Source organism: Phocoena phocoena, chromosome 4 (assembly GCF_963924675.1).
Source record: "Phocoena phocoena chromosome 4, mPhoPho1.1, whole genome shotgun sequence".
NCBI lineage: Eukaryota > Metazoa > Chordata > Mammalia > Artiodactyla > Phocoenidae > Phocoena > Phocoena phocoena.
The window spans coordinates 100,930,715-100,947,222 of record NC_089222.1 but is presented as its reverse complement, the minus strand read 5'-3'; the positions used below and the strand labels follow the sequence as shown (position 1 = coordinate 100,947,222).

The window sequence follows — 16,508 nt, the reverse complement described above, 5'->3', positions numbered from 1 at the left end:
GTTGGATTTATCTTCAGGCAAGTCCTTCCTATATATATACATGAGTTTATATCTCCAGTAAAAATGGCAATTCTGATGAAACTCACATCTCCATCAACTCTACCTCTGAACCTGAGTATGAATGGTAGCCTGAGAAAAACATAAGCGTGATGTCAATTTAAATTGTCATGATCCATCCCTTGCCTCTCTCTCTCCAACCTCCTATTCAGCCTTTTGATCTGTGTCTCAGACATCACAAAGTACACAGAAACAGCAACTCAAGATGGTGAGCTATTTTGTGTCTCCATATATATGAGGTCATTTCTTCAAACTAGAATGTCCCAATATCTACTCATCACCTTGGTGACTTGCAAATTTATTCTAATCATTCTAGGTTTACCTTAGGAATCACCTCCTTTATAAACCTTCGTTCACTTCTTCCCATCGAGGTTATTACTCTCCTACTCTTCCCTTATTACCTTCACATGTACCTCCATTTTAGCAACAATTTTATTATATTACAATTAAGGCTTACATCTGTAACCCCTTTGCTAAAGAGAAACTACTATGAAGACAGGAAAATATGCTTTAGTTTTCTTTGTCTCCCCAATCCTTATATCATAGTGTTTAGCACATTCTAAATGATTAATATTTTTGTTGGGGTTTTTTTTTGGAATTGTAAATAGTTTTATTTGTATAAACTAATACTTGATATATTTAATTAAAATTTAAAAATTAAAGTTGTTTTAGGTTTATTTAAATGTTTTGTTAAATATTTAAAGTATATTTTTATTTTTTTACTTTTTTTACATCTTTATTGGAGTATAATTGCTTTACAATGGTGTGTTAGTTTCTGCTTTATAACAAAGTGAATCAGTTATACATATACATGTGTTCCCATATCTCTTCCCTCTTGCATCTCCCTCCCTCCCACCCTCCCTATTCCATCCCTCCAGGCTGTCACAAAGCACTGAGCTGATCTCCCTGTGCTATGCAGCTGCTTCCCACTAGCTATCTACCTTACGTTTGGTAGTGTATATATGTCCATGCCTCTCTCTTGCTTTGTCATAGCTTAACCTTCCCGCTCCCCATATCCTCAAGTCCATTCTCTAGTAGGTCTGTGTCTTTATTCCTGTCTAGCCCCTAGGTTCTTCATGACCTTTTTTTTTTTTCTTAGATTCCATATATATGTGTTAGCATACGGTATTTGTCTTTCTCTTTCTGACTTACTTCACTCTGTATGACAGACTCTAGGTCTATCCACCTCATTACAAATAGCTCAATTTCATTTCTTTTTATGGCTGAGTAATATTCCATTGTATATATGTGCCACATTTTATTGTTTTTGAATGAATAATGCATCAGTGAAGAGGATTTCCTCAAGAAAATCTATACAACTTTTTCTAAGTAGTCAATCTGTTTCTTATCAGGATTTTTTCTTTAAATATTTTTATGAAAAACAGATCCTAAATAAATCCTTTATTTTATAAGCCTATGAAATTTGTGATCTCTATACATTTAATTACAAACCTACTTAACCTCAAACCACACTAACCTTTATATTAAAAGCTATAACCTCAAGTGCATATATATGCCTACCAATATGTAAATATCCACTATTATTATTATGATACTTGTTGAATAGTGTTTGAAATTGAACATAATAGGTTCCAGATCAGTATTCCAGGGAATCTGTGAAATTTGTAAGGAAATTCTGTTGTACACTGGATCTTTAAAGAAAATGATGAAATGTGTACTTTGGCAACATGAGTATTTCAATTGCAAAAAAAAATGTTATCAAAGATCTATCTCAACTGCCAGTAACTATATGAAATATAGATAATTACAAATTAAATTTGTGACATTTAGAATGTTAACCATAGTTCCAGGTGTTTAAATGCCTCAATCTCTTTTCTTTGTTCTTTGATATTTGTCGCATGAAGCCTACCTGTAGCAAGGCATGTTGACCATTTATTAATGCAGACAAAAATCTCTTTAAAAAAAGAAAAAGACAAGTGTTTCATCTTGCTGCACTACCTGCCTCTGCTTCTGCCTCTCCATCAGGTTGTACCACATTCACATTTTCCAATTATCCCTGTGTCATTTGGCATTTTTATCTGACAAGTAAATTATGGTCATCAAGAAGAGTGAATCTTGAAGTCTTCTGTGTCCCAATGTAGCCACACTTTGAAGTACTGAATTGCATTGTTTCTGGAGAAATGACAGAGCAGTGGAGGAAAGCACGCATGTGAAATAATTTTCTGAAAAAGTGTAATCCCAGCTAAGGGTCTTTACTTCAACAGAAATGATTCATGAGGTTTGTTTCCATCCAGCTGAGAAGAGAATTCAGTAACTGGCTTCCTAGAGTGTGTCAGAGAGTTTCTTGCTATTTTCTCTCTCTCTCTCTATCTATCTCTCTCTCTCTCTCGTATACCAGTCTTAGGGATATTTTTCCTTTTGGTAGATGGCACCAAATGTTGAATGAATATAAAAGGAACATGTTAGTACAATCTCAGGCAATACCTCTTCCTCTAAATAGCTACTTCATTCAAACCCTAGGATATTTGAATAAAGAAGTTTATTCACACTATTTTCTATTAATTTATCTTTGAACATATTAAATGCCAAAATACAAAAGTGTAGGGGAATTTTTTGTGTCACTAGGACATTTTTAACATTAATATTACCAAACAAATCATACATGAAAACTTTTTATAGTCAGCGATGTTTAATCCTTACATCTAGAATGTGTTCTTTATCTCTTCTTCATGAAAATATGCATTTATTAATCCCTATACTGTGTAAGGCACTGTGCTAATCCCATGTGATACAGAAAGGAGAATGATATTATTTCTGCCCTCAAGAAGCTTATGACATAGTTGAAATGGGCCAAAAAATGGAAATCTTCAGAAATTGAATCATTTTTGATAGTTGAAGTTTTCAGACAGAGGTTTGGTCTTTAAAGTATTATTTTTATAATTTTTAAATATTTTGAATATTTTTCTAATAATGCATCCACAAACTCCTGTCCTTTTATATAAAATATCTTGAACATATCTCAGCATTTTTTAATGGACCTTGAATGATCGTGTTAATGTATTGAGTTCTAATATAGTGAGTCCTTTGGTGCTCCTTGAATTTTATAGGGCTGTTTGATCCTCAACTCCTGCCTCTGGAGTAGTATATATTTTGGAATTTTATGTCAGATTTTCAGTTTTCCCAGTTGTTCTGTCAGTCAGCCTAGCAGTGTGCACTTCCATTCAATTCCCTCTCTTCAGGTATCTGCTTTGTGAACTTGGAAATCAATAAACATGTCTGAAGTAAGAGTGTGAGGCACTGAAGCTGCTTTATGAGTAAACTCTGCGTTCATTAGTATGTGAACATCTGTCAGATGTTTCTTCAGAGGCTCTTTACGTCTGTCTTGTTTGCCAGTGCTCCACCACATTCCACATAATTGAACTTGCCATCTAGCTGAATTCAAATACATGTGATAAGATGAGTATCTGAACTAAGAAAATAGCTGTGAGGATAGGAGGGAATGGGAATGAATTAAAAAATACTTTAAAATGTAAGAATGACAGGATTGATGATCTGCCTGCATTATGTGAGGGCTGAGTCCAAAGTTTCAGTCTTGGACATCTCTAAGAATGGTATACTTACTGCAATGGGAGGATTTTACTGTCTAGGCAAGAGGAAAGTCTGAGGTTTTTTTGGTTTTTTTTTTAATTTTTAAATCATTTTATTTGCTGAGTATTTTTAAGTATTATTTTGAAGTATAATTATCTGGCCACATAATGTGGGTTGGATTAGGAAGAGACACTGTGGAAAGGCAGTCTAATAGAAAATTATAAAAGTAGCTTAATCACGTGAGGCTGAAGTCTTAGAGGCAGTACCAGTGGTAATAAAAACAAGATAACACAAGACATAATAATAATTTGACTTTGGACCTGGAGTTATAGGGAAAGGTAAAATCAAAGATGACCTCATGCTTCAAGTCCAGGTGGCCAAGAGAATAACACCATCTACAAAATCACAAGATTATCTTCATCTAGGAGAACTATTTGTTCAGTTTTCATTGCTATCTCACACTCTTATGTCTACATGACCATACAGTGGTGAGATTTTACAGACTCATGAGTCTCCATTGTATATTGCTATGTCTTTATATATATATATATGCCTCATTTCATAAGGTTAAACCAATCCTGACTGCAATATATACCCTGAGAGGGGAATTTTTTTCCTGAAAAAAAATAATGCTAAGGATTTCCTGAATCGATCGTCAACAAACCTTAAGGTTAATTTAATGGGTGCTCTCCATACATTACTTTGTTGAGATTTCTGCTGTGTTTAAAAAAATCATTTGGTGGGCTTCCCTGGTGGCGCAGTGGTTGAGAGTCCGCCTGCCGATGCAGGGGACACGGGTTCGTGCCCCGGTCCGGGAAGATCCCACGTGCCGCGGAGCGGCTGGGCCCGTGAGCCATGGCCACTGAGCCTGCGCGTCCGGAGCCTGTGCTCTGCAACGGGAGAGGCCACGACAGTGAGAGGCCCGCGCACTGCAAAAAAAAAAAAAAAAAAAAAAAAAAATCATTTGGTAAAGTGTTGAGATAATAGTATTTGAAATTTTGACATTTCATCTAAAATTGGGAGTCATAAATAAAACGTGAATATGAAACAAATTTATTTCACTGGGCAACATTTTGAGAAATGCTTTATTCAAAAAAATCATGTAAATGTTGTCTTCCGTAACTTTAAAAAGATGTTAAAACAGAAAAGAGTTAACTTTAAAAAGCTATTGCATAGAAAATGACACAGAATACAAATAACAGATTTTACTTTGAAATGTAAATATAAACTAGAATAATCTTGATTACAGAGAGACAAAATCACATGCCTCCATAGAAGAAAATTCTTTGGTTAAAAATAGCCAAATTGCTTTTCCCTCATACTTTCCTTAAGACATGAAATCTATTTTTTTTAAGTATTTGGATTCCAAGTAAAGAACTTCACTTTTTTCTCTTTAAATAGCAATATCTAAAGCAAACCTCATTTAATAATGTCATCCTGACTTATGCCAGGCATTGGGTAGGTACTAAGTCCTTGCTCAATAACAAATTTGCAACTCTTTTGGGGTAATTTCTTCCTCTTAAGGAAGTATGCTTCTTTCCAAACCATAGAATGAAATATATCATTTTAATATACTTATCTTTTTCTAAGACTACAACCTCATTCCATTAAGCAAAGGAATATTCCCAATCACCTAGTCACAATTGAATTTTATTTCTTACCATAGATTATTGTGTTTCTTATTGTGTTACCTCTGAAGGACAGGTTTGCTCTGTATACACATTTCTCCTACAAAACTAATTAGAAATAAGCAAGCTTCTTCTCAGGATTGAAAACATGAATAGGTGGTACTATAGACAAGTTTTCACAACAGAGGAATTTGTAGCTATACTTATTTTTATGGAATCCACTCGGTAGATGATTTTATGGTTTATTTGTCGAAGTGTCTGTTTACATTAATCAAGTCTTTGAGACCTCTAAACAAGGAACAACTCCTCACTGTCTCCCTCCTCCTATTCCTTTTCCTTCCCCTCCTCCTCCTTCTTCCAACACATCATATTTCCAAACTCCCACTCTGCTGACTCACCGTCAAAGGCTGTTTATTCTCTTCCAGAGCACCTTACAGTTTCTCTTTTGTAACAGTTCGTAGACTCATAATTATTTGCTCATTGTTTATCTTCCCCACTGGACGGTAAATCCAGGAGGACAGTCTTTATTGTTTACCACTGTATCCCTAGAGTCCGTCTCAGTGCCTGCCATGTAATAGGTGCTCAATAAACATTTATTGAATGAACTAATAAATTCTTAACCTTGGATTCACATTTATAAACTTAATCTACTCAACCTGATCAAATGTAGAAGTCTGTTCTTTCTAGTAGTCCCTGCCTTCCAGGAAGCATTATCTCCAATAATACAGAATAATTAGAGTCCTCTGATTAAAATAGTGTTGGATAGACTTACTTCATATACATAACGTTACTACCTTCAAGGTAAATCTCTACATATCAAGTGGAAGGCAAGAATATGGATTACCCTAGGTTAATCTGACGTGTTTTATACGGGAATCATCCAATGCACACAATCATTCAAACCATTCACACAAACAAATATTTATTGAGCTACTACCATGTATCAAACTCTGTAGGTCAAATACTGTATTAGTTTCCTAGGGTTACCATAACAAATTACCGCACATAGTGGCTTAAAACACCAAATTTGTTCTCTCACAGTTATGGAAGCCAGAAGCAGAAGCATACTCTCCCCTAAGGCTCTAGGAGAGAAGCCTTCCTTGCCTCTCCCACTGTCTGGTGGCTCCAGGCATTCCTTGGCTTGTGGCTGCATAACTCTAGTCTCTGTTTCTGGCCTTCTCCTCTTTATTTTCTCTTCTCCTGTCTCTTATAAGGACCCTTTTCATGGATTTGGGCCCACCCAGTTGATCCAGGATGATTGAGGTCCTCAGTTACACCTACAAATTCCTTTTGGGGGAGAGGGAGGAGGAAAGGGTGTCTTCATTCAACATATTATAGATACTATAGTGAATAAAGTCCCTGCAATAGAATTTGCAATCTAATAGAAAGATTACCAAAAAAAGGTAATTTCAGTAAAACATGATAGAAATTTATGGATAAAAGTAGTCCAAGGGTCTATGGGAACATATATCTAGGGACCTAACAAAATCTAAACAACCAGAAAATGATGTGATGTTCATGTAAGAGGATTGATTAGGAATTGACCATGAAAGTCCAGCGCATTGAAGGAACTGGCAGAAATTTAGCATGGTTAGAGAATGATGAGAGATGAATCTGGAGATATATGCTAGAGCCATTTGTAGAGAGCCTTGTTAACAAAGTTAAGGGCTTTGGACTTTATCCTGAGATAAAGTCAGAGACCTGTGTTTGGCTACATTAATACGATAAAAAGGCAGAAATTATCCCTATCCAGACCAAGAGCTGAAGCACGGGTCCTATGAATTCCTCTTATTTCCATATGGCAAATCTTGTTCTTCCCAGTATTTGATTGCAGCCTTAGTGAATAACACAATATCAGAGTAAAATTGCTCTGAAGGATTGTGTTAAGAATATTTAATTGAACATTCTCATTTTTACAGACATAAAACCAAGGTCAAGCAAGGCTATGATGGTTCTAGAACACACAGAAGAGCCCCAAGCCAGTTGTTCTGTTAGTGTAAATGGTGGTGCAAAATAGTGGCAATAGTATGGACTTGGAGATTGATAAATCAGGGTTGGGTGGCCTGTGACCCAACAAGTCGTGTGACCTTAGGCAAGTAATATAACCACTTAAACTAGGAATAATAATAGTACCTACCTATTAAGATGTTGTGCAGATAAATTTGATAATGAATTTGAAACACTAAGCATACTGCTAGAGGATAGTTTACTATTGAGTACATATGACTATTGTTGATGATGATGATGAGATTCATAATGTTTTCACAATCAACCCAGCCCCATCATCCAGAGAATTTTACTATCAGTATAATAGTACATCACATTATATACTCTTATTTTCAAATGAGTTATTTTCAAATATATATATATATATATATACATATATATATATAATATTCTCCACAGAGGAGTGTTTAGAATTCCTAATACAGATGTTTAAGAAACAATTATGCAGAAATATACATCTTTCAAAGTGTCACATCTTAATACTGTTATCCTATTAAAGTCTTAATTGAAGCAAAGTTCATAAATATGTAATCACAAGGGTGAAAAAGAAGATATATTAGTAGTACTGGCATTTTACTGAGCAATTATTTAAATTAAACAACACAATTTTCTATAATGAGGTAATCTGATTTTCCAAAGGTACCCAATTACATAATCATCTCCACCATCTGAACTTTGAATACATGGTGTCAATAAATCACTTGCTAACTGGCTACCATGAAAATACATGCTCTAGGTTTAAAACTCTTGAACTATATATTTTACAAATACACCAGTTGGTAAGTAAATAATGTTTTCTTTTTAAATGCTACCTCCTTTATCTTCAAAAAGTTAATGTTTTCTATAACATCTACTCCTTACAATTTGTTATTCAATAATTTTCAATGAGAAAATGTGACATTTTAAAGCACACATTAATTCCCATGGTATCAGTGTTATTTTGAAGATTAGGAAATCCGGTGAGGACCTAATAAAATACCTTCAGTACGTTATTTATTGGATAAGATTCAACTGTTTAACTTGTCTCTACACAGATTGTGTGCTACAACTCAACACTGAAATAGATTGCCTGAAAATATCTTGATTAAATCATAGTGACTGGGCTTCCCTGGTGGCGCAGTGGGTGAGAGTCCGCCTGCCGATGTAGGGGACACGGGTTCGTGCCCCGGTCCGGGAAGATCCCACATGCTGCAGAGCGGCTGGGCCCGTGAGCCATGGCCGCTGAGCCTGCGCGTCTAGAGCCTGTGCTCCGCGACGGGAGAGGCCATAACAGTGAGAGGCCTGCGTACCGCAAAAAAAAAAAAAAGAAAAAAAAATCATAGTGACTAAGGTCTAATTCCAAGGTTTAGTAAATTTCTTGCTAAAACCTGAACATAACTGACTTTTGTTTTTATTTACATTTATATTTCTTAAAAAGCCTCCTAAATGCTTAACTGGTTTCTTACTGACTCAACAATAGCATTTAAGGTTTAGATATTCTCTAGTAGATATGTCATTTTTATGAGAAAGTTATTACTCTGGCTATGATTTGCACATAGTTTACCCCGTACTTGATTCCCAGAAAAAGATCTACTTCTACGGAAAGTACCCAGGTTTAATAAATTTAAATTATTATGGTAGAGAATTAAGCAGTTTGCTTTTCAGTTATATTCTTTCTTTGATTCAGTTCGCTGCTTTCAACTGATTAATCATTTTTTATAGTAATCTAAATAAAAATCAAGCTTTATTTAAGTTAAGGGATATTGGAGGCACTGATTGATTTAATGTTTTAGAATATTGATAATTAACTGAATTATTATTGCAAGTTATAGCATAGGAAGGAGAAATGAAACAAATATGTAAAGCCTGAATTCTGGTGATAGTCATGTGTGAGGTGGATCAAGTTCTTTAACTTCACTGAGCTTCAGTTTCCTTACTTCTATTATTAAGCAATTACCCATATGCCATTCAATAAAATTGCATCTCATTAAAACTTCAGTAATACAGAGAAGGAAAAGTGCTAATGAATTAATTGAACTAAGATATTTTAAAAGATTCCTGGAAGGTTAGTGAAACATGCAGCGCTTGCAGTTTTGATACAGTTTTGTAAATGAGAGAAGTAATATGCTGTTATCATACATAATCTATACTTTTCCTGAAACAAGGAAGCTTTTAAATGTCATTTTTTTAATGACTGATAGTCAAACATCTAAGCAACTACTATGTATACCCTTGTGCTCTAGAGGTGGGAATTCATAACTTTGATGTTTGAATTAAGTTCTTTGAAATATAAAGAAGTTTGTTCTTAAATTGTGCAATAATAGCCTTTTCACTTTGTGAAAACAGACATCAAAACAGTCTGTAAAGCCTGGTCTGTTGGTGGATGGTCAGGCCACTCAAGATGGCTCTCCTCTTACTCTCTGTCCACCCACTGCTAGACCAGCCCATGCTTCACCTACACCCTACTCACATGACTATACAATCCTCTTAATTATAGGGTTTAATCAGTAACTGCCTACATGCTTGCCACCTGTACCAGCTGCTGGTTTCCCTGGTAACTGATGAGCCAACCTGAAGTCAATTCCCCCTATAAATTGTAGCACCACCCCGCCTCTATAGTGAAGGCTGCTACAGTGTCCTGCCTGCTCTCTGCTGTCCACGATGGGGTGTCGCTCCAGGACTTACAGACTTGTAAGAATCCCTAACCAATAAACCATCGCTGTCTCTGTCACTGTCTTCTGGCTCTTTCTTTTGTCTCTCAGCTGGGCATTTACAAGGTTTGCAGGCCTGCAGGGTGTAGCCCAACAGTTGGCAAAATTGTTCAAGTAAATAACTTAGCAATTATATAAACAAAATCCTTTAGTGCGTCTGCTGATTTAATTTTGCAAAACCTACTTAATCTTAAAATGAGGGGTACCAGGAATCCATCTGCTTTCTTGGTATTTTTGCAAAAAAGAAGAAAGGGTTATGCGGTAGGTTATGACCTCAGTCTTCAGCCCTCATTTGGGGTTTGCATCTTGTGTGTCAAATAGAGGGCGAATGTGGTGGGATTTTTTGGTATGCATTACCATATTTTCAAGCATATACTAAGTTGTAAAACAATTTGGTAGTGAAACGTCACCCAGGGAAAGGCTAATATTGTACCTGTGTTTCAGCTTCTGACATGGCAGCGGAACAGGGGCAGATTCTTGTGATAGCCACCGCGGCAGTGGGAGGATTCACTCTCCTCGTCATTCTTACTTTGTTCTTCCTAATCACTGGAAGGTAACTGAATTATACCAGAGTATTTCCAAGATTTGTAAATAGCCATTCTTCTTACACACTGTGCGTTCAGGGGCTTTTAAACTTAGCAAAGTATACATGTGAGAAAAAGGGGTCAAGGCAGATTCCACTCTGACAGTGAACTCTATGTGGCAATAGAACCACCATGGCAAGTTCTCTGTCAACAGTTCCCTGAATATGGAAGCAACTGAAGACTTGATAAAAACGCTTTGAAAACAATGAGTGATAAAATCCTACTTAATAAGTTACGTCTGGGTTTTTCCTTTACTACAATCAAATTATACCATTAAAGGGATTTTGCTTGGAAAAAAAATATAATTCAACAGAGAAACTGAACAATATATATAAAATGCTTTATAAACTTAATATTATAGAAATGTTTTATTCTATCCATTAAATATTGAAAGGATCTATATTAGAACTATATTAATGGTTGTATAAATCGTTATTTTTCTACCTAAGAGTAATATGGATGAAAATTTAAAATAACAATAAATTTAATGTAGCAAAAGACCTAGACTTGAATCCCAACTAGCTGGTCAAAGTGCTTCATCCATCTAAACCTTAGATTTCTATTTTTACACAGTTTGGTATCACAAAGCATTAAAATGCTTTATTGATTTTTAAACATATTAGATTGTTTCCATGAACCAGTTACTGACAATGCAGAGATGTGAATGAAGAAAGTGTGTATGAAATTATTTAAAAGAATAAGTGTCATTTCTTATTGAGCCCTTGATATTTGGCCCAGACTTTTGTCAGAAATTGTGAAGTCTTCAGATCATATTTTCACTCCTACAAAGGGAAAATATTCCATCTAGATTATCAATAGTGGCACAAAATACCTTGAGAGTTTTCCTGATACAGCAAAATATCAGTGTCATGATTTAAAACTGTAATAAGAATGCCAGTGAAACAATACACAACCTTACTGACTCCAGCTAAAGTACACCAGCTCTGCTGGGAAACCCTGATTATTTGATGATGCCCAGAAATTACCTTCAGAGCCAGTAGTTCAGCAACTATGAACACCCTTTGTTTTATTCATTTTTAAAACTCTTACATACCAATATTTTGTTAAAAATCATTACAGAATTATAGAGAATATGCATATATGAAAAAATATCTGAAACTTTGACAGCAGACTAGAAGTATGTATCAATAAATTGACAATTACTTAGACACTTATCAAGTGTGGGTCCCTGAGGAAATGTAACTGCTACCTGTTAAGAGTGTATCAGATTTAGTTATAACAAATCCACTTTATAGGATTTATCAAGGAACAAAGAAACACGAGGATATTCTAATGTGGTTAAGTTGAAATGGTGGCTTCTTTATAAAATTAATTGTAAAAGGGGTACATTTACCCCTATGTTCACTTAAAATTTTCAGGTGTATTAATAGACATAGCATGACTCTTGCAATTAATAGTGTCTCAGAGTTCATTTTAATAGCAGTGTCATATTTATTGTCAATTTTAAAGAATGCCTCTAAGTTCATAATGGAAATTGATTCAAATCCTATTTTATTTAATAGTGATTCAACATGTAGCAAAATTGGTTCTGATTTTTAAGTTATATTTTATGTATTTGTAGAACATGAGCTAAGGCCTTATTTCCTCACAGAGTATTTCAGCAAACAGTGATTTAAATAGCACATACACATGTAGAAAAACATTTCATTAAAATATCAGAAAATACTGCCTTTACACATAAATATGACAAAAGAAGACTTTACAGTCATTGTAGGCTAAATAAAATTGGCCTAATAAACCTGAGATTTGGGCTCGACTGCTATCTTTATTTGGGATTCCTGAAGCAGAATTTGAATACCATTTTTAAAAAGATTTAATAATAACCAAAAAAATTGAAAGTTGAAAATAATTTAGTACAATTTCCATGTTTGCCAATTTATATGACATCGGAAACTGCCTTAACATTCTACATACTGGAAAAAAACAAGTTCAATTACATAAGATAAAATAATTCATTCTGGAGCATCTTTTAAGCACTATGCTAAGGGAGCATTCACTGGAAATTATTCTATGAAAATTGTAAGACGTTTCTGAATAAATATGCAATTTGTCATAGGATCTGAGACCAAATTCACACTGAAAGATTGGGTTGTGCACCACAGATGTGTTCTGTTTAACCATTTGGAATTAGCAACTTGATGAGCTGTTAGATAATATGGATGTTGCCGAATTTTTCATGTTGAAGAAGTCATAGGAGATAAGCACCTGCCTGTTCTTCAGAGCGTGATTCTTCCGAGAAAGCACAGAACATGCCTCCACCACATTTCTAATATTAAAAAAAAAAAAAATGCGGTTTAGCACTGAAACTGGAAGACAGTTGTCTAAATTTCTGAGATTCTGAATCAAAAACAATTTTTCCATTGTGACTTTTAATGCATTTCATCGACTCTAGCTATTAGAGACCATGTAAGGAAAGGCATGATGGTTATTGCTTGTTATTAAATATTTCCTAAGCTTCCTATCATTTGGATCAGTCAATCCACTTGAGAGTATTTTATTCCTATCTGGGGCTAATTTTGATGTATTTAAAAAAAAACCTTCTATGGAGTATTTTCATATGTTATAAATATGTTCTTAAAAGTGGTCTTTATAACTTTTGCCTATGGATGATAAGTATTTTAATTAATATTGGTTCTTATCCTGCATAATTACTAAAATAAGATTCTGTTTACCTTTTTAAAAGATGTCAATGGTATATAAAGGCCAAAATGAAGTCAGAAGAGAAGAGAAGAAAGGACTTACAGAATGGGCATTGTAAGTAGTTCAGTGACTGTATTCCATGATTTTCTACTGTTCCAGCACTTCAAGAGTTCATTTTAAACTTGTATGCATGAATTGTGAAAGCCAAAGAAATTCAGTTCCAACCTTTCAGCATTAAGACTTTTCATCTGGTTTCTAGGTTTGCTGGTAGAAATTGCACCTGCTTCTCATTAAATGATATTACCTTTTTCCTAATTCTGCTTGCTGGAAAACACAACAGACTGAATATGCTAAAAATACAAGATGACTGATTATATCTAGTTATTTACCATTCACAATGGCTCCAATACATTAGTTGGTTTTATTTAGTGGAGCATTAGCCATAGAAATATTAAGGAATTCTTACTCCCTCTTACAGGGATTGTCATTTAACATATAACAAATCAATTTACAATTCATTAACACTAAAAAAGAAAATCAGCTCTTTAACTCTTAGAATATGTATGAAATCCTGGAGCTGACTACAAGGTTATATTCATTTGAAGGATCTCTTCCCAAGCAAGCTATAATTACCACTATAGTTGGTTTGATAATTGCCACCATCTCCTCCCCAACACCCACCTTCACCTCCACCTCCAAATTGCAAACTACTTTGTCAAGACAGATTCTCTGGCACGAGACGCTGAATTAACAAGAAAGGGATGTTCTCTAATTAACCACAGTATAGAGATAATATGTGAGGCAAGTCGTTTAACTATTTAAACTCATCTTCTATTTCAAATTGAGCTCAAGTTATAAGGGACTTTTCGATCTATATTACCCTCCAGCTAACGGAAAGGATTTAAGTGAGGAAATTATAAACTAGAGGGATGCTTTAGGGCTATTTTTAAGGCTCATGTGATTTCTCAGAGAGAGGTCTGAGGACAAGCTGCATTAGAATGTTTCACCCTTACTCACCAAAGTTCAGACTCAGAAGGTCCAGGGTAGGGCTAAGACATAAACATTTTCAGGAAGCTCTCCTAGGTGGTTCTTTTCACAAAGAGTTTGAGGCTCACTGCTCTGGCAGAGAAGGGAGAGCCGAGACAGCTGATACCAGGCAAAGGATGAGCTGAAAGTAATGTAGACAGAGGCAGAAACCTGGATCTAGACACCTGGACCGATGACTTAAGCTGAGCAACCCTAAGATTCACTGCAGTGAATTCAGTACTGAACTGCAAAAGAAAAAGATGCTCCTGAGGTATTTATTACCTGTTTTCCAACTAACAGTTTAGCATAAACTCAACCAGATGGGCCCAGCAAGAAGCAATGAAAATAACCTGAGGCAGCCAGGTACAATAGAAGAAAGATAACAAACAGATGTTTAAGAAGACACGAATAAGTAGTAACCAGATATTCAAAATTGAAACTAAGTTTGGGTTTTTTTTTCCTATACTACATATATTGTAAAAAAAAAAAAAAGTGATACTAACTAATCAGTTTATTCTGTAGAATGTATATCACTTTAAATTATTGAATGGTTAAATGTTAAAACCATGTATGAGTTAATAAATGGCATCTGTTACCTGTGCATAAAGTAATGTTATCAATATGATACTACTAATCATCTCATAGTAGCCTTTGAGCTTCTAGCATTCAATCTGAAATCACAACTCCTACCGTTACAAAAATATCCTGAAGAATATGAACTAGAGGTACAAATGATCTGTTCTTGTTTCCTCCAATCTAAAGTCAAATTCTTGAGTTTGAGAAGTCAAGAAAAGCATAGCATTTCAGAATCAGTCAAATCTATCGAGAAATATGATTTACTGGAGCTCTTTTGGGAAGTACTAATCTTCTCAAATCCAGTACTAGAAGACAGGAAGCAAAAAGTAATGAAAGAAGACAACAGGCATAGAAGAACTCATTAAGCAAATTATTGCTAATAATGGGCATTTCATCACCTCCTCTAAACTCATTTTATTGCCTTTTGTTTGTTTGCTTTTGAGATATTCTTGCAAGAGCATGTTTCTAAGGAGACCTAGGCAATGCTTAATTCAGCGTGTTGTATGGTTTTCAAAATCTAAGAAGCAACAAAACCAGATATAATTTACTCTGCCACAAATTTAGCATTGATCTTTTAATCCTTACTAATTCGTATTCAGTAAAGGTTTGCTGTGTGTTTATTGCCTATAAAACTATACCTAAGGTATTTGGAAAGGTGCAAAGATGTATAAGAAATGATCTCCTGTCCTCCAGGAGCTAGCAACCTGATGTGGAAAACAGAAACCAGTGAGCAAAACAGAGGAATATCCACAGGCAGTCTGTGACTACTTTACATACTGAAGAAGTTGCAAATTAATATGCAACCAGACATCCAATTTTCTAGCCACCCCTATTCATCTTCCTACCTGCCTGTGGGCTGTGAGCACCCACCAGGGAAAGAGGAGCAGCTACATCTGGGCAGTGACCAGATTTGGACCTTTGATTCTTATCCTCCCCTCCAGGGTAGACAGTGGGTTCTTTCCAGGACAATGTGCAATTTGGCCGTGGAAGCAAATACAAGAACACAGGACAGGGCCGTTTCCACAGTGTCCTCCCTGTCACTGTGCCATGGAGTCTGTGCTTTACTGCCTAAGAGTTTCTGGAAGGGGAGAGACCACAGGACTGGGACATGAGTTCAGGAAAACCTAGTGCCTTAGAGTACAAAGGTCCAGGAGGGACTCTAAGGGGCTTGTTTTTTTTTTTTTTTGGAGGGGGAGAAGGTTTATACCTTGTTTCCCCCATGTCCTGAGCTAGGTCAAATGTAAAATATATGGGTACTAGTGGCTAAGTGAGCTGATTAAACGTTTTACAGAAATATAGTAAAAATGTGTCTTATGGAACTTGTCAGCTCACTCTCTCTGAAATTACCAGGTCATTTTACATCGAGAATTAGGTAAATAAAATTCTGAGTCCAAGTATTCAAAGCTTTAATGGGGTGGCAAGTGGGTGGGGGGGAGACAAAAATAGAAAAGAGAATTGAATTTAAGTAACAAGAATGCTTACATCATAAAAACAAACAACCCGATTAATAAATGGGCACAGGAGCTAAATAGACATTTTTCTAAAGAAGACATACAGATGGGCAATAGACACATGAAAAGATGCTCAACATCACTAATCATCAAGGAAATGAAAATCAAACCCACAATGAGGTATCACCTCACACATGTCAGAATGGTTATTATCAAAGAGACAACAAAGAACAAGTTTGGCAGGGACGTGGAGAAGAGGAAACCCTCATGCACTGTTGG

At 35.4% G+C, this 16,508-nt stretch overlaps 1 protein-coding gene across 1 annotated transcript in view; it reads left to right on the top strand.

Moving 5' to 3' along the window:
• Positions 1 to 16,508, top strand: part of EPHA6 (EPH receptor A6) — an 862,400-nt gene that overhangs the window by 582,718 nt on the left and 263,174 nt on the right. Inside the window, exons 8-9 of the mRNA XM_065876020.1 lie at positions 10,376 to 10,484; positions 13,220 to 13,290. Coding sequence (XP_065732092.1) covers positions 10,376 to 10,484; positions 13,220 to 13,290 — 180 coding nt within the window. The remainder of the gene's footprint in view (positions 1 to 10,375; positions 10,485 to 13,219; positions 13,291 to 16,508) is intronic.